The 23693-nt window shown below is 45.3% G+C and overlaps 1 protein-coding gene across 4 annotated transcripts in view; it reads left to right on the top strand.

The window, feature by feature from the left end:
• MAD1L1 (mitotic arrest deficient 1 like 1) overlaps window positions 1-23693 on the top strand; it is a 369255-nt gene that overhangs the window by 223748 nt on the left and 121814 nt on the right. For all 4 annotated transcript variants that reach the window (XR_008468072.1, XM_054212045.1, XM_054212046.1 and 1 more), the window contains exon 16: window positions 20012-20216. Coding sequence is in view for 3 of the 4 variants with exons in the window: in XM_054212045.1 (XP_054068020.1) it covers window positions 20012-20216 (205 nt within the window). In the remaining variant the exon portion in view is untranslated. The remainder of the gene's footprint in view (window positions 1-20011; window positions 20217-23693) is intronic.

Genomic DNA, 23693 nt, shown 5'->3' with positions numbered 1-23693 from the left:
TGAGCCTTCCCTTTCATCCCCCATCTCAGCTCCTTGGCTATTCTGTTCAACTTAATGCTCTTTACTGATGTTGCATGATTCCAGGGGATCAAAAAGATAGTCTTGAGTCCTTTAGAAATGCGTGAAAGAGAGAGATGATGCCCTTGTACCGATTCACTCAGTGATAGCCGGAAAACTTGTTACTGGGCAAGGCTGCTTCTGAAGTATCTATTTCTTTAGGCAGTCAGATCAAGATAATGTTGAATTCACTGCTTGGAGCAGTTAACTCAAAGCCCTGCAGAATCCAGTAGGTTGCCCCGTAGCCATTCCTCTTATTGTTTCAGTTTATCCATAAATCTCTCTTATTCTTGTAAATTCTAAATGAAGAGATGACTCTCCCCATCTGAAAAGATTTCGTTGTTGCTTGAAGTCTCCTCGTACCGGCAGAAAAAAAACAGTTGAGCTTTGAGCTTGAACTGAGAGACAGATAAGATCACCAGGAGATTTCCACAGCAAATGCAAAATATATTCTTCTCTAATGGGTTCTTAGTGCTGTCTGGCAGGTAATTGAATTGCTTGGGTGGGAAGGAAGAGGGTACTGGGTTGCTTTTTTAGTTTGGTTTTTTTTTTTTAAGCTCCCAAATTTTATGAGGGTATGAAGTGAAAGATGGTGTCCCTCCATGACCCAGGAGGTATATGAGGCTGATGAGGCAGAATGGACTGATCGCATCCTTGGTTCAAGGGACTTGTCTTCATCTTTGCTTCTGCCTACTCACTGTGAAATCTGCAAGTCATTAACGTTCTGGGGGTAGGAATGAGGCCACGGGGTAAATCTGGCCTCTTTCTCTCGCTGGAGTAAAGCAGAAAATAAATTAAATCCATTCTTGCTCTGCTGCAGTTACTGAGGCAGTCTCACTCCAGCTGGGCAATAGCGAGGATGCTGTTTTCCTGCTGTCCCATCGTAGTCAACACTGCTCCGCTCCGTGTCACCGGACCGGGTCTAGGAGAGGTTGGCACTGGGGCATCGGGGAGGTTTCCACAGTGCATAGCGTGTGAGGGCGCAGAAGCAAAGCGGCGTCCTCCTCTTTCACATCCTTTTGTTTAAAAGTACGAAGTATGTCCTGGTAAGCCAAGGGAATGACGGAGAGAGATAATCACACACCCTTTGGTAGATTCTTTGGAAACGCTCGGGTGGTAAAGAGGTGGTCCAAGCCATACAGCCTGCATCATTGAAAAACACTGAAAAACAGCAAAAGGAGGGGAAAAAAAAAAGGATGATCATCAGGGAAATTGCTATAATGGTAAGATAATTAGAACGCAGAATGATTAACACTAGTCAGTGTGCTGCATTGGCAAGGACTATGCAAGTTGACATAATAGGCCTCTTCCATATCAAACGTGTGGGTTTTCAGCGTTCGGTTTAACACTTTCATGTGACTTTAGTGGAGTTCACAGCTGAAACAGGCACTTAGTTCTTATGAAGCGTGGTACAGTACTTTTCCTCTCCTGTGGCTGCTAGAAGGACCTTCTTGTTTTCCCTTTTGTGTCTACTGATTACTGAAGGATAAAAGCCACTCTCGCCATGGAGTCGTTCCATGTTGTTTGAACGATAGCCAGACGTGAGCTCCTAAGGCGTGCTCTTTCTGTTGTGCCTGATGAAAATGGACTTCCCTAAAAAAAACCCTATCTATCTCAAGTGTTTCATAAAGTGGTTATCTTCTTCTCAAGGAGAAAATACGAGGATTTGTGAGACCCGATACTGACATTCTCTTCTAAAAAAAGATTTTTATAAATGTCTAATGCATCAAAAGCCCCTGCCTGTTTGCCGTCTTTACCCTAATGCTTGGAGATCCCCCTGCCGGCCCTCTGTTGTGGATCTCTAGTAAGTCCCTTGACTTGTCAAGACTAAACTGGTGCAAGAAGGTAGATTTAGCACCATGTTTAATCACTGGTTTTGTAGCCTGATTGAGTTTGGAGCAAAACTTTGAACGCAGAATGACTTTAGTAAAACCCTCGGGGTCCCCCATCTCTACCAGTTGTTGCAGAACCGTGAATGTTTGTCCTCCTTGACTACCAGCAACCCCCACTTGCTCACGGACCAGGTCATTTGATGTTTTGTCTCCCTCCATTTTCACTGGTTGCTTCTGACTAGGCTTGTGACATTTTTCCAGGATCTGCAGTGGCTTTCCCTTGCCGTGCTTGGGCATTGGCTGGTGGCTGTTGTCGGCTGTCTGTTGGGGCACTCGCGGTAGCACAAGCTGGGCTTCTCCCCCGCCTCTGCAGAGATCAGGCACATCCTTCATTACAGCCGGTAAAATCCAATGGTGCTTTGTGGCAGAAAATCCCCTGACCTCAGTAGTGCTTTTTTTCCTCTCACCCCTTTACTATGTAAATAAAACCCATTTTTTCCTCAAAGAGTGGGAGAGTGCACTGCCCGAATTCCCTCTCTCTGCCCTGGCGCACAGCGTGCGGGGCCCTGGCATCGCTGTAAAAAGGGCCGTCGGAAGGTAAAAGGGGCGGTCACGCCGCCGTGCAGCGAATGTGGAGAGAGTGTTTCGCCTGGTTTGTGTTTGGTGGATTGTTTTCTCTCTCCTTCTGACCCCACCTCAGATGAAATTCCTGCACTTCATCCATGCCTCCGGGCTGGGCAATCAGCAGACAGGCTGGAGGGCGGTGAGGAGGTGGCGGGCTGGCATACAAAGCAGTCGTGTTAGCACGGGGGAGCCAGGACTAATGGGGAACAAGGCTGGGAACAGAAGACAGAGAAATATGGCAGAATAAGATTCATTAGGGATCAGATTCAATAACTGTAAAATGATGAGAAGTTTATGATCAAAGGCTTACTTCAAGCATTTTAATGACACAGTCATTTAATCCGTTTAAAGCAGATAGATAAGGAGTTAAGTGAAATCTACAGCAGTCGTCTTTCTGAGCTGTTTATGAACCTGTTAGAGGCTACAGATCACTGTGAAAGGCCCAGGATGGATGCCTGCTCTAGTAATTGGGTAGTACGTAACGGGCTACCAGTCTTTACAGGCCGATTTACATGTGAGGTCGGTAAAACTTAATGCAAAGGCTTGTGGTTTGTCTTAGAAGCCTGTGTGGTTCCTCAGCTATTTTTAACGTGTATGTTACTTGCACGAGTCCTGAATGAAGGAAAGGGCAGAATTGTTTTAAAACCTTTCTGTGCCAGGGTATGTAATTCCCAGAGGTGTCTCTCCCCTGGAAGGAGCATCAGTACAGGCTGTTGTAGTGACAAGGTTCAGATGGGCTCTGACACATGAACCACCGTGTCATCTGCCATAGGAATTACACATCTGAAGAAAACCGGTGGGGTCAAGGGGGCACAGAAATTGGTCCTCATCTTTTCCTTCCACTGTTGGACTTCTGCCACCCTCCATCCCTCTCCTGCTTAGTTAACTTCCCCCCCAGCTTTTCTCCCCAAACACTTAAAAGCTCTGTTGGGACAGTTGGATAGCGTGTTGGACACTTTGCTGCGTGTGCTCACGGACACACTCTCAATCCCTCCTCTCTAGCTTGTAGCCGCCTGGCCACTATGAATTGCTTGAAGCCAATTACAGCTGGAGTGCTGTGTGTGTCGCCAGACTGCACCTTTTTCTGGTTCTCAAGTAGTTGTTCTCCCCTTCGGAACTCCTCTCCCGACCTACAGCCGGGTTTATAATGCAGCAAACATCTCCTACGCCCCACACACCCATTCAGCAAAGGAGCACTTCCATTAAACACCCCGTCTCTGCACACACACTTCCCACAGCTACGGAGAAGCAAGCAGAGGGGGCTCTTTCTCTGCTCACCGCTCGAGGCTGGTTGAGCTGCTGGAAGCAAAGTCGTCGCCGCTGCTGCGTTGTTGAAGGCCGTGTTACAGCCCCGGCAGTGCGAAATGCAGACACAGCGGCAGAGTTGGTATCAAGCTGGTAGGTAACAGGGAGAATTTCCAAGGGCTCTAGGCCATCTTGTTTTCTACTTGCACAGAAAGTTGCTGTCCTGCAGTGGTATTGATTAGTTTTAAAATAGGGAAGTGATAAATGGAGATTTCAGGTGGTTCTGGTAGATGTGACTGCAGTGGATGGAGGTGTTTAGATTGAGCCTGGAATATCATCCCCTACCTCATGCTGGTGTTTTTGCCCATCCCAGGAGGGATGCGCTGACGTCTAGCAGGAGCGTGGTCCCGTGGAGGGGCCTTCTCAGCTCTCTCTGCTTGTGCTTTGCACAGGAACAGTCTCCATCCTCTTATTCCAGCTTCTCTCCCCCACAGAATCTCAAAGATCATCCCTTTGTGCGGCGGTGTCTGGGGGGCCTGTCACAGCTGCTCCAAGGGTTGGGCATGGTTGAGGGAGCCCAGCTGAGGCTGAGCATGGCAAATCCTGTGCAGCGTGCCATGGCCGCCAGGCTCTAGATCAGATTTTAAGCAGCCTTGGGCCCACTGTCTTGTCTGTACGTTCCCATTTCCTGAGAGAGAATTGGGAAATATTTTGCTTGTTTGGAAATAAGTAACATTTGTCTTTAAAATTTTAGCACTAGCAGCCGTGTCTCTCATTACTCTGCTCCCCTGTTGCTCTTCAGTGTCCCTGTGTTTCTTCAGCTACTGTTCTTTCCCAAGAGCTTAGAGACTGAGCACTTGAGAGCTCACTTGTAGGGAGAAATAGATAAAAAGCTGGATTTTAATCCACCTTCTGCCTCCAAGTACCTTGTTCTTTAAGGGTGCCTGTTGCACACTATTTTCACCTGACTATTTGAGCGGTGAGAGTGATGTGGACTTGCGGCAGATGCCTAGACGGGGGCTGGCAGTGCAGCACAGCCACCTGCACACAATGAGAGTAGTTTCTCACTTCCAACCCTGTGTCAGGGACACAGGAACGAGTTGGTGATCTCCTGAAAGCAAAGGTTGGCTGGTTGCTGAGATGCTCGCTACGCTGTGGTAGCACCCCAGCAAACCCCATCCCTGGCAGAAGCACAGATCAGCCATACAGTTGCCATAAGCAAAAAAACCCAGGGCTCAAGCTTTCTTGTTCACTTAGTTATAAATATTTGGTCAAGTAAGCTTATTTATGAAAAAGTAAAACCTCCCACTTAAATGTTCATGAGGTGGAGAGGCAGGAGAGGCAGCACAGCAGCAGTGAGAGGAAGATGGTGGTGGTAACACCAAAGGGGTTGGGGATGGGGCTGGTTTTATCGACTGTGCCTGGGTCTGGCAGGCAATAAGGAAGGAGATGATACAAATCCCAGCTCTGTTGTGGGTATGACAGGGTGTGAGTAAGTGACTTCTGTGGAATTTACCGATAATTGCCTTGAGGCCCAGTCCCTTGTGCTGCAAAGAAGATGCTCAGGGCTGTAGCAGCCCTTGTTGGCGCAATGTGGTTTGGGGAACACGGCAGGAGGAAAACAATTCAATTTTGAAAGAAAATGGTTTTGCACTAACAAATTTCCTTTGACCAACACCTGTCTAAACCCACCAGATTTGGTACCTTGTCAGAGCGGCTGGACCTAAGCAGCTTTGGCCCATTTTGGACACAGCTGATGGATCTTGGCAGCAGTCGAGCCCTTGGGGCCACGTGCTCCTGCCAAGGCAGTGGCATGGACTGCCCAACCTGGGAACCCAACATCTGCTGACCGTCTCACCTGGCAGAGCAGTGCTCCTGATTTCACCGGTCCTTCACCTGGTGGTGCGTCGTTTTGAATAGGAGACTATCTCGCCGAACAGCTTTTGAGAGAGGCAAACACATTTGTGTGTGGTTTAACTTAATATACAGGCTGCAGAGCTGAAGTGAAGGCACTGATCAGTTCTTACAGTTGAGATAGCATTCAGAAAACAAATTAGAGTTTGAGGTTGGTAAGGATCCAGGCAGAATTCATAAAATTGAATAGTATTCTCAAGTTCAACATGGACAAGCACATTACTGATCCAGAGAAAGCAGGCGTGTGTTGAGGAATTGGGGTTGTTTGGGATTTTTTCTTTTTTGTATTGACAGACACCACGTTAGGGGCTCCTGTAGGGCTTTTTAAATGTGGGTTAGAATTACCAGCACTGGCTAGGAGGTAGCTGCGGGGAACCAAGCTTGAGATTAGTGGCCCAGGTTTATCTATTACAAAAGACCAGTTTGTAGCTGACTGCTGAAGATGGCTTTCTCAGTGTGCCAGCTCCTGATGTTCCAGGTGTTTCCTGAGCAAAACCATGATTATTTATCTATCTGAACCTCTGCTTGATGGACATGAAGAGCCACAGCGATGTTATTGTTACCATAACATGTGCGTGCTGGAACAGAGATAGCCTGAGATTACAGGAGTAAATAAATAAATAAATAAAAATAAATAAAAATAAATAAATTGTGCTGGCTCAAGCTGTTTGCTTCCTGCTCCTCTTCCACTCTGCAGTCCTTCCTTCAGGTCCTCGTTGTTCCCAAAGATGCTCAAAATTAGAGGGCAGATGCTGCTTTCAGAGTCCCAGATGAATCACAGAATGGTAGGGGTTGGAAGGGACCTCTGGAGATCATCTAGTCCAACCCCCTGCCAGAGCAGGGTCACCTGGAGCAGGTGGGCGGCTTTGGAAGGTGGATGGGTGACTGGCAGCAGGATGTTAGATGGGAACGCGAGAAACAGTTTGCTAAAGCTCTGGCTTTAATGAAGATGAACATGTGTGCAGAATGGTTATTTTACAAGGAACGTGTATACACATGGTCGAGAGGGATGTACGTAGAGATGTGTTCGTGTTTTGTGACTTCTTTTCTTGAGCTTTCACATCTCAATCCATCCTTGTTTCTCTCTTCACAATCGCCCAGAAAGTAGAAGTCTCCCTAAATTAAATTTACTCCCTTTAAATCAGGAGAGAGACTCCCTGATTTAAAGCCTGTTGACCAAGGAAGATGGCAGGTGACAAACCTGTTTCCATTCTCTGTTTTTTTTGTGTTCTAATCACCAAATAACCCTTGTCGTTTTCCAATGAGCTGGCTTACATCTGTATGGATCAGCATGCGCATGTTCAAGTTGTCGTTATGACTGTGAAAAAGACATTTCCTTTAGGGAAAAAAAGCACAATCTCAGTGGCTGTATCTTAAGTGTCATTCTGCTTTTCCATCACCTGAGGATTTGAGCAGCTCTGCCACTCTGAAATATTAAAATGAACATAGATTTGAAAGTATTTTTATATTTAGAGGCATTGATTCTAATATAATTTCTCTACAAATTAAAACTCTCCTTGAAAAAGATTAAACTGTCAGTGATAACATCTAGGTTCTTGTTATGTCTAAGAGGAATAAATGCTGAAGTTACAGAATTGTCTGGAGGCTTAGAAAGTAAGAGGAGGAATTAACGATATGAGAGAGAATGGATGAAAGTATTGGATAACACTTTTTTTGAGTTGGAGGAAGTGGAATGAGTTGAATTAAGAGGTTTATGCCGAAAAAGAATACCCGCTTAGTCTGATCTGCTATATAACACAAAAAATACAGTTTTACTTAGAGAAATCTCTACCTAGTCACTCGTGGGTGCTCGACAGCCTCTTTTTAATAAGATATCAAATATTTATTTAAAGATACTAAGCAATGTATTGGTTTCCCTGGTCAGCCATCCCTATTAAAAATACATATTATTTCCAGTTCGCTGACTTCACCATGAGCTATTGGGTTCTCTCTATGCTTTTGTTTGCTGCATTAAAGAACCGTCTAGTGTCAGATTTCCACCGAAGACCCTGATCAAATTGCTTCAGCCTTCTCCATAGTAAATGAAATAGTTTGATTTCCATTCATTTCTCATTGTACGACGTGTTTTTCAGACCATGAATCATTCATGGAAATCTTCTCACAACTTTCTTTAATTTTCAACAGCCCTCTTACGCATGCACCTCACCTGGATGCATTATCGCTGTAGTGGTCTCATCAATGCTGCATTCAGAGACAATATTGTTTCTCTAGTGCTACTCATAGGTACGCAAAGATTCTCGCTGTTCCCTGGGTTTTTTCTCCCCGCAGCATTAAATTGGAGGTAACCCTTAGTTATTAACCATGGCCAAAAGCCCTCCTCGCAGGCATCGTCTTCCAGAAAGTACCTGCTGTGTTGTATACCTGCGACTGTATTCTGCGCTTCGGGATGTCTCGGGATGCATTTGAATTCATGAGGAATGATTGTGCCCAGCACAATCAGATTTCTGAGCTATCTTTGTGGGCTTTGTTGTTTGCTACAATTCTGCCTTTGTGTTATCTGCATATTTTAGTAAGGATTTATTATTTTCTTATGTCTCTTAGAGAATGTATGCTGCATACGGTTGGCCGAAGAAGCAATTCTTATTGGAAGTAAATGGGAAATGTCGCTATTAGATCATCAGCTTTTGGGCCATTTAAAAACTGCCGCAGTCTGATATTGCATCATGCTAGGTTTAAAAGAAAATGCGATTTTGGTACCGAGGCAAATATTTTACAGAATTCCTATTCTGTTATGTCAACACAGTTATCTTCATTAACTAGACTTGAAATCTCTTCAAGTCTATTTGACAAGACCTGTTTTCCATGAAATTGTGTTACTTGCTTTTGCTGATCTTCTTCTTCTAATGGAGTTATGTATCAGTCCTGTCTTGCCAGTTAAGGGGATTCAGTTTGCCGCATTCTGGAAGCTTCATGAAAAGTGAACAAGGCAGCAGATAACTTGATCTGTAGGAGGGTAGCTGGTTAATCTCATTTTTCGGTCTTCACAGTCTATTCAGCAGCCAGTGCTGTCTCATTCCGACTGCAGTAAATGCAAAATGTGCAGATCAATACTGCCGATGGGTGATTAGTAATTTGCAAACTTCAGTAAGTGAATTCATCCGATTCAAGGCTTTAAGTTGGAGAAGAAAGTAGAGGAGGAGAGATTGAGTGGGCTGAAATAACAGAAACGGATATTTCCTCTCAAGTGAAATGTAAGCATTGTTGAGCTCTGTTAAGCAGGACGCTGGCAGAGATCTGTACTCCTTTCACAGCGATTACAGAAAATAATATTTTTTTCCAAAATCACTAACATCAAATGTGCTTTTCCCTTATCACCTCTCTTGATCTTTTTTTTTTTTTTTTTTTCCCCGCTGTTGACCTGCTGGAGGATAAGAACGTATAAATTTATGCAAGTGAGATTTTTATCCTTATTCTTGAGGCCACTTTTTGCTGGTTCAGGCAGATGAATTCTAAGGTGCTCCTCTACTGTTCAGTATCAGTTTCAGGCAGAAACTCCCTGATTTCTGTCACTACATCCCAAATGCATCAAAGACTGTTTGGGAGTTCTGCCGGTGAAAGCAGCTCAGAATAAATGCCTTTAGCTGCCTGGGAGAACCTGCGTGCCGCTGAGGGTGGCAGCTGAAGTAGCAGTAATTTTAAGGTATTAAAACTGCATTAAAAACAAAACAGTAACGGAAATATGAAAAAGGACCAGGTAATTGCTGCAAAAGCCTAACGAAGGAATAATGCATTCCTCCATAGCAAATGTGATCAGAACCCTGAAGGTCGGTGTGATTGTGTGCCTGAAGATGCCGTCTGAAAATCCATAGTTAGCGAAGTACGAAAAGGACGTCTTTTGGGTTTGCTCAAAAAAAATTGAAAAGGCGCCTTCTCAACTGCAGCTAGTCTCTGTGTTTCTGAGTTATGAATGTGCTGTCTAATTAAAACTTAATGGGAAAGAAGTAACTACCGCAGGGCAGGAGCATGTAGCGATAGCTGTTGTGTAAGGCTGAGCTGGCCTCTCCTCGGTGGTTTGTTACACGAAGGCTGGAGAACTGCTTTCCCACTGAGAAACACTAGAAAACTAGATTTTCCCCTCATTCACAATTTTCTTTCATAAAAATGTTGTGATTCATGTTGACGATGAGGAAAGCGAGGATAAAAATCAAAGCCTGAGTTTTATGCAGCAGGAAGTACTGAGTTTTGGATGAGGGTTTGTAGGTTCTTAACAGTTTATAGTTGACCTGGCACTCGTAATTCTGGGAAAACTTGGCAGTAAAATTTGAAATCATTGCCCCTTCACATCTCTGTGCAAAATGTGCTTGTCACTCTCCACTCCATTAGCATGGTGAAGTAAAACTGGTGAAATAAAATCCAACAGGAGACAGGACAGTTGTATTTCAGACCATTAAGTTGTGCACTGATGTCCAGACAGTTCTGTGTCTCCCAAATATATTTCAAGAGAGATTCAAATCGGTTTTGGCTCAACTTTGTGGCAGTCTAAGCTTGAATAAAGAGGATGTGTTGTTGGAGATGAATTGATATAAGGCAGGTTTAGCATGTTGACAGAGTCATTTTGCTAACGGGCCGGTGATCCCAGTGTGACGTTCCTAAGCGTTTTCTCATATCGTTGGTTCAAATTGCATTTAAGAAAAAATGGATGAATAGTAGCTCAAGCTTTGCAGGCAACCAAGAAGCGTTTTCCCCCAGCGGAAACCAAGGAAGTGTATGTAAGCCGATGGTTGTGCTGATACACGTCCCCCGCGGGGATAGCCTCATGCAGGACAGGGGGTGTGACAAGGGGGGGATGTAGCTTATGTCACCTACAGCGGTGCAGCACAAATCGAAAAACCTGCCCTCGTGCCAGGAATGTTTTTCTCTGTGTCATGGGAGTAGAAGGATTTGAACTCAGACTTTTCTCCATAGACAAGGCTCAGGTGGATCCCTTGGGCCGTCCGCACGGTGCGGATGGCTGCTCCTCCTCTTACCCTGCTGCGTTACAGCTTGAAATGCCCCTTCTCGGCCCAGGAATTTATTCCCCTGTGGAGACTTTCCGGGTCTCCTCACTACAATGGGTAAAGGAAAACCAAGTCACCAGCTCTTGCTTTCTCAGGCCCTACGTAACTAGTGAGGGGTATTGATTTCGTTTTGATGTGATGTAGTTTATAAATATGCATGAGGATTTAGGGTTATTTAACTGTGCTTTTTAATTCTCTTTGCATTGCTGACTCTTCCAGTCGAGGGTTTCTTTGTATGCACAGCAAGCGGCTCCGTGACAGCCCTGTTCTCACTGCCTGGGACCTCTAATGTTTGTTAATCCCAGGTCTGTAGAAACTTTTAATGTTCAAAGAATAAGAGGACACAAAGCGATGCCCTTCTGCACAGGGACCAAGGGAGCAGAGTCAGGTCCCAGGTAAGGAAGCCTGGCGCCAAAAGGCAATCATCCCCGAGCAGGGAGGATGAGGGAGATGGAGGAGACCTTTTCCATGCTCCTGGAGAAGGGGAAAAGAGCTCTTTTCATCAGGGATCCTACAACTTGCTTAAATAAAGTAAGTAACCTGATCAAATGGTGAAAAAGGAGGGAAAATCAAACATTTGCCTATTTGCCCTGAGGAGCTAGAAGCGAATGTACCCTCTGAATCGATACTTGGATGTTTTAGATACTCAGGTCTCTCACTTGAAAAAGAGCAGAGCAAACAGAAGAGGGTTCTGCATATTCAACACATCTGAGTGGAACTGCAGTGACTCTGGTGAATAATGTAGGGAGCTATATGGATAATGAAGAAAGGTATGTACATGTACAGACGTTTTTCTGAGATGTTGGAAGCTCCCTGCTTGCCCTCTCACTTCTCCCTCTACCCAATTATCCATTACTAGAGAAATTTCCTCCTGGTACTGGTTGGACGTTGAGGCGGTACTGGGGAGATGAGCTCTCCCCACGGGCAGGCTGTGTCAAGGCAAACACTGCATCGCTGAGAGGTGACTGTGACAAAAAAAATAAAAATTGGCAATTCTTCTCTAGCTCCTCTTCCCCTCGGTGTGTTGCAGGGACATGTTTTGTTTTCGGCCAAGCAGAAGGCGCGTGGGAGGCGATAACCTCTCGCAGCGAGAGGCTGCAGGGGAGCTTGTTTAACCTGGAGCACGTTTTCTATAAAACCCACTCAGACACTGCCCGGCTGCTGGAGGAGACTGTCAGAAACGAGTCCTCCAAACCATTTGCATCTGTCACAGTTTCTGTATGATGTGAAAGGGAACTTGACTTGCTCTTTAAGTGGAAAGGCTTCCAGCTGGAGGCAGGGAGTCTGTTAATGATGGTGGGTTCGCTCGGCGGTACGGCCAGGACCGAGGGTGCGCGCTCAATCACGGAAAGGCAGCAGAGCTGTTCAGGGTTTGCTTTGTACCCTGCTAGGTCAGAGTTATACATGCAAGGACATATAATAGTACTTTTATATGCATTAAATTACAGGATCAAAACGTCGTGGTGTACTTGAGGCCGTCGGGAAGTTTCAGCGTTGCAGTTAATGCTGCGGTGGTTGACCTCAGCGACCAGCCGATGCGATGTGTTTGCTGTGTAAATCCGTGCCCTGATTGACAGCTCTTCTTGTCGCTCACTTTTCAGGCTTGTATATGCTCAGCTGAATTTTGATGCGTCCTGCCATCGCATCAGATCACGAAGGCAGCGGCCTTTTACATAATTTCTAATTATTCATGTTTCTTTTTATATAAGATACTATCTAAAAAAACACCCCTAGAGGTTTTGCTCTTTGTTAATTAGATATATTAACTGGAAAATCTTATTACATTGCAGTTTTGCTTTCCTTTGTGAAAAGCCTTGGAAGAGAGACCTTTGGTATTGTACTTTACTCTGACTCTTCCCGTCCTGTTTGAATAGCGAGGGTTCCAGGCTGGCACAGCCCATCCGTGCTGCTTTTCTTCTCTGGGATCTGCCCTTGAAATCCCATCTGAAATCATTCCGGAGTAGAGCTTTGCATGGAAACACAGAATTATGAAGACATGAAAGCAAGATTTATAGAGCATTGTTAGGAGGGCAAGCTTTGAGTGGTTGAATGTCTGGACTGGAGTAAATACTACAAGAAACCTCATTTCAAGTATCTTCTGTTTTTCTGGTCTATTCGTACAGTATCCGCATGTACACGTTGCATGCAGAATAAAAAAACAGAGCAGCAAAGTAGTAGTTAATTTTTTTTAAAACTATGTGTACTTCTCTTGAAAAGCTAGGCTTGGTCTGACACTTCTCAACAGTATTCTTAACCAAAGGTGACTTCATTTGTATGGGAAAGTTGATAAAATGTTTTTTTGAAATTCAGATCTACGAGAACCAGCATTTCTCACCATGAAGTTAAGTCTTATCTCTCAAAAAGAATGTTTATAACTCAAACTATAAGCTCTTTGGGGCTGTTTTCAGACCTTATGCGCTTTTTATTTTCAGTGTCTTTATCAGAGGTTTTTGAACCATAACAGGTCTCCTCTGCACGCTACCAGAGTGTAAATAATAACAACTTTTTATAGACTTTATTCTCTGCAAAGACAGGAATCCTTGACTTGAAAAATCTGGTGTAGAAACCCTGGAATTCAAATCTCCGGGTGGTAACAAACCGTCCTAGAGCAGACTGTGATTTCCTTCCATTTCAGTAAAAGGACGAGCAGCAATTGAAAAGGACAGTGCACACTTGAATGCATTTTTTTTTCTTCTAGATTATCCCAACTCCATGCCATTCCACGTCTTGCTGTCCTGACTCTTAACCTTCTTGTCACGTTTGTTTGCATCCCAGACCTCATCCGAATGCCTCGCTCAATGCAAATTATAGGCTCGCATCCTCCAGGGGATAATGCATTTGAAAGTGGGTATGGAGAAAAGATCTCCTTTTTAAAACCGTACCTGAAGGGCTTCAGCACCGCTGGTGAGACATTTTATTTTATTACTGGTATTGCAGCGGTGCCCAAAATGCGTTACATGTTGTACCAGAAGATATGGTCTGGCGTTAGAGCAGCGTGATTAGGGTGATTAGGGCTTTTTTGTCTGCGATACATCCTAACTCCAACTGCTTCTCTGTCTCATTGCTAATTTGCTGTGGATGCTGCGGTAAAAGAGGGCCATAGGGAGGAATATCAATGAGTATGTGTAGAGTGCAGACCAGCTCAGGGAGGAAAAGAAAAAGCCCTGTAGAAGTTCTCGTGGGAGGAGCAGCTGTTCCAGGTGTTGGAGGTGACATTATTGATGGGGTAGGGAAGGTGATGTAGGATTACTCATGTCACTGCATGTGAGGGTAAGGATGTGAAGTATAGAGGGGTTACTGGGGGTGAAGATGAACACGGGTTATCTTCACCTCTGCTGAGGGACCAGGTTTCCCCATCTAAATATTAGATTTCCCCATCTAAATATTCCAAATCATGAATCATCTTCTGATCAGCCTCCTAAGCAGTGATTCTGTCTCATGTCTCTATCTTTGGAGGATTTCAGGGTGTGCCACTTTTGTTTTAGTCCAGGCCTTACCAAAATTTACAGCCAGTCTGTGCTTGCAGTCAGCAAGTGGCATCTTCTGCTTAAGAGCTCCAAAGTTCAATTTTGGACTTTCACCACATGCAGATACCCAGTTATCTGCCGTGTGTTAGTGTTCACAATTTAAGCTACTTTCTGCCTAGAAGAGGTAGCAAATGGAAGCAAGAGCATTCCCTGGCCAGTTGGATGCTTTTCAAACACCACCCCTTCCACCATCCCTCCAACTGATGCTTTTATGTTTTATATCTGTATTTAAGAAACTTTCCCATCTGTCTCCTGCAGATAGATGCAGTCTTTATTTTGGATGTTCTTCCAAGGTAACTACCGCCCCATTATTTCTTTAAAGCTGATACAATCTACTAAGCTCCTTAGATTGTTTCTGTTTACGTTCCCTGATACTGAATAATGTGTCCCACTCCGGAAACCTTGGAGGCTTTTCTCTTAAGAAGTCAGCATGGAAACAAATTCCTTAGCTAAGAAAGCAGCAGCGTGTATTGCTTGTATTTGGGTGGCGCTCACTGTGTGCGAGAGTCGCACAAAGAAGAAATGGTCCTTTCCTTGAAGAGCTTCCAATCGTCAGCCTTTTCTCAGCAGGGGCAAGCACAAGCTGTTGCGTTGCAAGCGAGGAGCGATTCAACTCAGCTGTCCATATGCTCCGCCAGAATTTATTGTGCTGCTCAGAAATCACAGTCTTTTAAGGTTGATAGACATCAGGACTATGAAAAAATAAGGCACTTAAGTGCATGTCAGCCTCATCTACAGGTTTCGACTGCTTTGTTTTCAAACGCATTCAACAGGAGGAGCCTATGAAGATGTGAAGCCAGTTGAAAATCCTTGGCAGTGCTCGCTGACATTGTATCCTGACAGTCATTGCCTCCTTGGGACGTATGAACTTCTTTAATTTCATTAGTGATGTTAGATAAACGTATTCACAACAGTTCGGTCTATTCCCTTTGCTACCAGTTCTACCTTCTGATTAGAAATATCTGCAGTAGATGAATAGATCTTAAATGGAGTTGTTAAGCACTGAATGTTTCATCAAATGTAAAGTAGTCCGCGTGGTTTTAAGTACTTTATTCTCACCTGTGGGCCTGTGAAAGTGAGTCGAGTAGAGAGAAAAGCTTTTATAGCTCTTGGAGAAAGACATCCCTGAATTGGGACTGTGCGGTTTTCAAAGAACCAGGAGGAGAGATGCCAGAATAAGTTCAGCCCTTTTCAAGATGCTGTCACTGGCAGCTTTCATTGTTCTTCTAAACAACTCCTCTTCTAAAGGAAAAGTTTCTGTTTTTCAGAGATTAAAGCAATCCTGTCTTCGTTCATTGCTTCGTCACTTGACTGATTCTTCCCTAATGGGGAGATTACTTAGGAAGTTTTTGAGCTATAATTTCAACATGTAGACCAACATGCTGACTGTTTGCCGATAATACAGTTTTAAAAAATGACACGTAGCATCAGCACAATTATCTCCTCGGGGTGTTTTTTTTTCAAGCTGGGAGATGGAAGCGGGAAGGAAGGCAGCAGCGTCTGACTCGAGCCTGTACCTCTGTTCTAGATGGCAAATTGGCCCTGTTGCAAATTCTCTTTTCCATAGTCTTTTGTCAGAAAGTTTATTGATAGACAGAGTCTTACTAAATAGTTCTGCCACGTCCCAGTGAGTGTTCGCAACATATTGCATTAAGACAATATTTGTGTGTTGCATCTGCAGCGTCTGTCACATAATGGCTGCGCGATCGGGAGAGAAATGGTGGGATGGTTCTTCCCAGTGGTCGATGAGAGAGTTTCCCTTGTGCGTACCCTGGGGCATGTGTTTGGAAGGCTGAGGATAATGCATCAAAACAACATTATTTCACAAATCGTAGAACATATTAACATGTGGAGTCAACAAATCATCTCCGTAAAATGTCCGGTGCCCTTCTGAGAGCACAAAAATGGTTTTGCTGCCTTAAGCACCAAATCAGCTAGTTAGCATCTTGCTTTCCAGGAATGAATAATTCACTGTGCCACTAAGTGTCAACAAGACTTGGTTGCAATCAATCAAGATATTTATTGCTTCCTCCTAAATTGAAGCTCTGTGTACATTTTTCTGACAAATCTGAATTACTGGCTCAATGTTATTCCTTGGAAGAAGAATCAATGAACGCCAGCAGTTCTCTCTACTTCAAGTTATTTACCCTTCAGCATCTCTACAATTTTAAATTTTTAAAGTATTGGGAAAAATAGGGGTAAGGAGGGTGTGCTGCTGGGAAACCAGTAGTAATGCATCATCTTTGCTCTCCGAGACACTGGCCGTGATGTGCTGATGAGCAGAACGATCCGCCAAGTTACCTCCTGAGTGAACCAGGGTGGCTTCCCAACAAAGAGACTCTACAGGTCATATATTGACTGCGTCCCCCAAATGGCTCGTATTTCTATATAAAGACACCACGAGTTTAAGTGGATTTGGTCGATTCTCGCATTCAGGCCAAGTTTCCAAACCTGACACACACTTTCCACGCTTCTTGGAGAAACCAGGGATACATTACCATTTGGTGCAAGATGCTTTTTACCTCTGTTGAGCAATACCTCCTTGCCGGTGTTGGTTCAGCATGTGGAGCTGCTCCTGGGCAGTTGTTCTGGGAGTCCCAGCTCCTCTGTGGCCATCTCCTCTGTACCACACCTTTCAAATGCCACTGTTTGGTCCTCCTCATCAGTGGCCCTAGATTACGAACAATTTTCTAAATGGACAAATCTTCTCCCAGTGCCTGAAACACTGTTTTCCAGGCTTCTGTTACACGGCTGAAAGGACAGAATTCTGGTCAGTGACATTGGTTTATTGTGAGGGGAAGAGCAGTTGATGCAGAAAACCAGCAATTTTACAATTTCCAGAGCTAAAGGGATTCCTGGAGGAGGTTGTTTTCTTTCTTTACTCCCTGGTTTCTTACCAGCATTAGGGTTTCATCTCCTTCAAATGCTAGTGAGATTTTAATGCGCTTCTTCTGTCTGTTATATTTAGCAGTTTCCAGCCATGGCTCTTCCTAGAGCCAACCTAAGTCACTCCCAACCTTCAGAAATTTGGAAAAACACTCCAAAAGACTGAAGCTGTGATACCGTTTTGGCTGTCTGGTATTACAGACACAAGTGTCTGATCCCTTTCATCAGAAATTGGCTCTGGTCTGCACCGTTTCCATGGAAAGCTTCCTGCGTTTATTTGAAAATCCATGGGATGTCAGTGAATTTCCCGGAGACTTAAGTAATGCTCTGCTTGGTGCAACTGTGTAAGGCGACAGGACGGTCTGGTGGTGAGGAGGGTCATCTCTGAAGACAGGTTTTCTTTTCATTTCTGCCACAGTGCTGCTCGCGGGGACTCGAAATGGAGCCTGCATCTTTCCATGCCTCTGCTCCCCACATGTGCCGCGTCTTCAGGCTTTGTTGTCTGATTTTTGGGCTTTAGGTGGTAGTTTCTTGTGGGGTTTGTACAGGACCTGGCACACTGGGATCCCTGTCCCACTTGGTTTCTTTAGCCATTACTATAATATAAACCAGCAGCATAATATTTTAGCTGTAGGGAGAAATGTGCTGGTTTGATGTGTGCTGTGTAGAATAAAGAGAAAGCTCCTGCCCCTAGCCCAAAAATGAGAAGCGAGGCAAATACGTTAGTGATCTCCCAGACATGTTAAATGAGATGGATTCTGCCACAGCCTTCGTGTCTCAGTGGGTTTTTGAGAGATTTGCCTGTCTCAGTGTAGCTTCAGATTGACGTGCTCGGGAGAGCTGGTGAGCCCCGAAAATAAGGCCGAGTCCTAGTGCTGGGCTTTAGAGCATGATTTTTCAAGGGGGCATGTTCTAAAAGGAGAGGATAAATGGGCTGAAAGAGCTCTAAGAGCCAAAGCACTGCAGCTTCATGGCAGGGCTTTATAGAAAGGCCAGAGAGATGTTTTAAAAGAGTAAATAACCTGCAAAATAAGCAGCCTAGTGCAGCATGGGTTAAAGTGGTCCCAGCAGGAAGGTGGCCGCAGTCTCCAGGTTTGCGTGGCTTTCCTCCACACCGAGATCCTCCTGCCATCTCGAGATCCTCCTGCCGTCTCGTGCCGGTGCGTGAGGCTCTGCAGTGATGGCGCAGTACGAAAACGCAGGCAATCCCTGCGCTGGAGCCAGCGGGGTGGTGGCAACTGGGGTGAGGAGGTGTGATCCCTGCCTGACCTGGGTGCTGCAGCCCTTCAGCTCTTGTCAGAAATTCCAGGGTACCCGGCTGCTCCGTTCCGCAGCTCTGATTTTAAGAGCATCCTTTTGCCAGCTGGCGTAAACCCCGTTGCAAACTGGGGGGTTGAATCTCTTCCCTTGAAAGGCAAACACTAGAGTGAGGAGTGCCCTGGCCTACCTGCAAGAGCCCCGAAATGCAAATAGCACCAGAAATTAGATACCTGGCTGCGGAAACAGGTTTTAAAGGAGAACTGCAGTATGGTTCCTGCTAGAGTGCACTGGAACGGCTGTGAGATGTAGTGAGCATCGCATGTGAACCTAAAAAGTGCCCAGCTGGCCCTTACCCATGGTCCGTCCTGCGCAGAAGAGCATCTCTGACCACAGTGATGGAAGACACTGTTTTGCGAGAGCCCACAAACTTGGCCACGCTCCCCAGCACTCTCCCAGCAGCCACAGACGCTGGAGGATGCGCCTGTGCCCTCCCCTGGCAGGGTCCAGTTACGGACCTGTTGTCCATGACTTTGTCAAACCCATTTGTGAGCCAGCGCTACGCCTGCTGCCAGCCTCTGGAGCGGCCAGTTTCGGCAGTTCACTCCCTGCTGCGGGCAGAGGTGCTTTACGGTGCGTGGATGGAGTATTTTCAATAAAAGATATTTGGGAATGGGATCTTCTGGGGTCTCTCACCAGCAATGACCAGCAATTCAGGATGAAGTTGCTCAGTCTCTGCTGTGGTTTGCATGAAAAAAAAAACCCCACATAAAGTTCTAGCACGTCTTTAATGAAAATGAAGTGATAAAATTGGGATAATACCTACCTCATGCTGCTCTTGAGGGTTAATTAATGTTTACAAAATCACTTCAGGTCTTGAGATTTAATTGAAGGAAAAATATTACCATATAAAATGCCTTTTTATGCAGGCGCTGCTATAGGGTTTCAGCTGGGCAGAGTGCCGTGGAAGCCAGCATTAGCACATGCTTTACTACTTTTATGGTCGTGAGGCTTCCTGTAGTTTATATGAAAATTGTCTCTCTGAAATCACAAATGTAACATCAGTGTTTTCCTCTCACTTTGAAAGAATATTAATTTGCTATCTTAGGACTTGACTGACTATTTAAACTGCTACAAATACAACTCACCTCTGAGAAAAAAAGTATAAAATGAAATATCTGTTCGCTTACTTGGGACGAGCTGGTAGAACTTGCGAATGACTCCATCGTTGGAGTCATGTGGACATTGCTGGCTCGTAGGAGTAATAAATTAAGCTAGTCCTGCTGTCCTGCTGTAGTTTAAGGGTGTATCTGTGTGTTCGTTATAATCTCCTGCTATCAAGAGATTTAAAATATAGCTATAAAACTTCATTTCTGGAGTTAAATTTAACTGTGGAGGTGTCAGCCAGGGAGCAAGCTCTATTGAGTGGTTTTTTTTGGTGGGTTTTTTTTTGAAAGAGAGAGTAGCGAGAGAAGGAGGAGCAGTGCTGGGTTTGGCTGACTCCAACTGCTGGAATAAAACATTATGACTGCATAATTGTCCCTTTTTCTGCTGTAACATTTTTCGCCTTTGCACAAAGAATAATACAGGTTGGGTGGACTCGGGGGTTGGATGAGTTACTCAGTTTGCTTCTGTTTTTTCTGCCACGCAGGGTGACTATGACCCCAGCAGAACCAAAGTTCTTCATTTCAGCATGAACCCGATGAGCTTGGCCAAGCAGCAGCGCAAGGAGGAGCAGCAGCAGCTCCAGGAGGAATGTGAAAAGCTGAGGGAGCTGGTGAGGGTGCTCGAAGGAGGCGGCTCTGTCCCCGGGAATCTGGAAGGAGTTGGGAGTTTTCAGTCACAAGAAATTGCAGGTAGGCTGCTGGCTTCTTGTCGTGAAAATGCACTTATTCATCCGTAGTGCCAGAGGAGCTGACTGCAGAAGCAGATGGAGACATTGCAGACAGTGTGCTTGATGGAAGAGGGACGAGGAAAATGGAAAAAGCCGTTTGATGCAGGAGAGAGTGAATGGGTGGTGGCAATCCTGTGGCAGTTCGGTACAGAGGGTAGGTGGTAAGGATAAATAATAATAATCCATATCATTTACTCATGATAAATGAAATACCAATACAACAGCCTTCATAGGCTGGTGCTGCCGATGGAGTAAAAGGAAATATTTCTTCCCTTTCAGGGCTGGTTTAGCCCTTGAGGTAGTACAGACAGCAGGAAATAACTTTCATAGCTGCAGAGAAGCAAGTGGTTGAAATCTTTTCAGACCTGGCTTAAAACAAATTAATATTGTTTATCAGTGTATATGTGCCCCATTAATCACAGCTACATTCAATACTCCATGAAAATAGAGTACATCTTTCACTGAGCTAAATACATTTCACAGAATCTGTGGCTCTCCTCCAGTACAGTCTGTCTTCCCTCCACATACCTGAACGAAACTTCTTAGTACAGTAACCCCAAAGTCGACACCTCCAGACATGCTCTCAGACTCTGTAAATCACGGTAAGGATATCAATAAAACGTGACCCATCACCTACACCACCACAAGGGGACCAGGCAGAGCCGAGTCATGCTACAGAGCCCAAGAGATCGTACTGCGGTAACTCTCTGGCATGTACCTTGCCCTCAAAACATTTTTGTTAGAGAAGAGAAAAATGAAAGAGAGCTGAAGGTCCGTGTGGAGGTAACCTGTGGTGTCCTCCAGCAGCACATACGTGGTCAGGGTCCAGAGGTCAGGATCCTCCCTCGGACAAGGCCGAGAGGGCAGAGCTTTCCTCGAAGGCCACGTGTGCTGGAGGCTTGAGACCCACAAAATGGCAGAGCCCTGGTTTAAAGAAAATACACAGAAGAAAATGCCTTTCACTGTTATGACACCAAAATTCTCTGAAAGTAGCTTGCTTGTTTTCCCATTGCTCAAACAATAGTACTTTATTACTGCTAAGAACGTGTTTGTTCCGGCATCTCCTAGTGGATTATGGTACTATATAGCCTTTAAAATACAACGGGCAGACGTGTAGATGGGGTGGTTTATAAAATGAAGAGCTGGCTGGATGTTAGAGGTACAGCGACAATTTGTCACTGTTGTTAGCAGATGCTCTAACAAATGCATAAGCATTAAGCACTTCCTGAGCGTTTAAGGAAGGCTGCCTTTGCCGGGGGAGCTTCCAGTCTAAGACCCCGGTGAGACTCGAGCGGTTCTTGGGGACAGCTCTTGCATTGCAATTTGAATTTGAAATGCACTGCTCTGTAAATGACAGCAGATGCTGCTGCCCGGTGCCCTTGTCTGCCGTTCTGCCCCCGAGCAGTCCGGCACAGCTCATCCTGCAGATCCGCGCGGCCACTGGTGGCCCTGGAGCTGGGGGGTCATCGGGGGGAGAGTGGGGCTGAGGGGCAGAGAGGATGCAGAGGTGAGGTCAGCTCCGTGTCTCTGCCGCTGATGAATGAGCCTCTGGGCTATCATCTCCAGTAATTAGACCATTTCTTCTGAGGGAATGTGTTTCTCACGTGTGCCTCCTGTGATTTGTTATTCATAATTATTATTCTGCTGCCTTTCACGCAGTTGCTTTTAGCTGTTTGTGAGGCGCTTCTGTGCTGGGATGTCACCAGGTTTGTCTTTAGCTTATAAGGGATGCATTTTTAAAGCTGTTTTCTTTTCTGCCTTTGATTCCGACAGGAAAACAAACCGCTCGCTGGGTTTCAGGGTGTTTCCAACCTCTCATATATGTGATGCCTTTTTTTACCTTTTGCCCCAGTCCTATGCTACATCATTCTGACTTCTGGTCACCAGCTCAAATGGGAGAAAGCATCAGTGGCAGAGCCTAGCAGGGTGGGAAATACTTCAGTGTCATTTATCGCAGTCCCAGGAGGACCCTTTGCATTCTCAGAGTGCCTGTAAGTGCATATGGAAGTGGTTCGTGTAAATAAAATGGGAAAAGGAGCTGTAAGTGGAGGATGGAGGAGCCCTGTGGATGACTGTCTTTGAGACCGGGGCGTGTGTATAGTAAGCCAGGTTATATGGAAAGGTTCTTGTATTTTATGTACTTGTGTGCATCACTGTCATGCTCGAGGAGTGTTGCCAGAAATAGTCCTAAACCCTCCTTTCTGCTGTGGGAGCATTCAGCAATACGGCCTGATGATGAAGCCCATGTTTATAGGACGTGCGAGAGATGCTGAGGATGTTACGGCACCGACTGCAAGGTTAGCAGCCGTGCCTGAGCTGGCTTTAAATTAGCCAAATGAATGCCAGGTTTGGCCTTTTTGCTGGGGCAGGGCAGAGCTCCCGGTGGGTGAGGGGACAGCTTATCAAGCGCACCATGCAGGCTGCATCCATTTTCGCATGGAGTCTGTCCTGCTTAGCTCCGGCAGCATCCGCAGGGTGGATGCAACGGCTGCTCCAGGAGCGGTCTAACATCCCAGGTTTGCGTGGCCAGAAAACTTACACAGTCTCTCTCTAGATAAGAAATGGAAGATCCAGCTTTCACTGTTTTCTTAGGATCTCAGCAGCTCTGCCCACAGGAGTGGCTGCCATATGCCTTCCATTTTAGTGTATTTTCAAGGTGTGAAGTGGGGAGCGTGTGGCAGAAACTCCCTCTGCTCCGTTTGTCACTGTGCAGCTGGCTGCCTTGGGGGGGGAGGTTTGTTGTGCACAATGAGGGAGCAGGTTTCCCTGCGGTTTGTGGAACTGTTCCTGTACAACAATAACAAGAATCAGAGTTTTTCGTGCACCCCTTTCTGTCAGCTGCAGCACCCATACGTCTGTTTATCCATCTGACTCTCATGGCACGTGCAAGAGCGTTCAGTTCTCTGAGCTTTTGAGGACCCTCACGTCGGAGTTGAATGGGATGAAGGGAGACCGAGGGCAGAGCAGAACTGTGGGTAAAAGCTGGGAAGACAACAAAGGTCATACGTAAGTTTGCATTTTGCCCTTTGACAGATAGAGGTAAATGTAAGATTTTATTGTCCCGTTTTGCCATATACCCTGAATGGCTTATTGGCAGAGGTGAGGGATTTGGGTGGCCTCTAGCCAGTCAGGTCTGCTGTGTTCAGCAAGCTTATGTGATCTGCAGCGATTATGCTTAAGGTTCAAAGAATTGTAATTATACCAACCAAAAAAGGCATTAAGGACAATGATGTTGATGGTTTTGATAATAATGTATTGGCCATTATTAAATTCGCTCATTGGACTGGAGTGCAGCACGTTTTTTCTGATCCTGGTTCCGACTCCTGGATAGGTAATAAGGAAATTATTACTGTGGATGTTAAAGCTCATTAAATGTGACTCTATTAAAAATCAAGGTTATGCTGGACTTTAAATCTCTTTGAGCATAACCGCTGGAGGC

Source organism: Rissa tridactyla, chromosome 8, assembly GCF_028500815.1.
Source record: "Rissa tridactyla isolate bRisTri1 chromosome 8, bRisTri1.patW.cur.20221130, whole genome shotgun sequence".
In the NCBI taxonomy this organism is placed as follows: domain Eukaryota; kingdom Metazoa; phylum Chordata; class Aves; order Charadriiformes; family Laridae; genus Rissa; species Rissa tridactyla.
The sequence above is the reverse complement of the archived record's forward strand: the minus strand, read 5'-3'. Positions and strand labels throughout refer to the sequence as shown.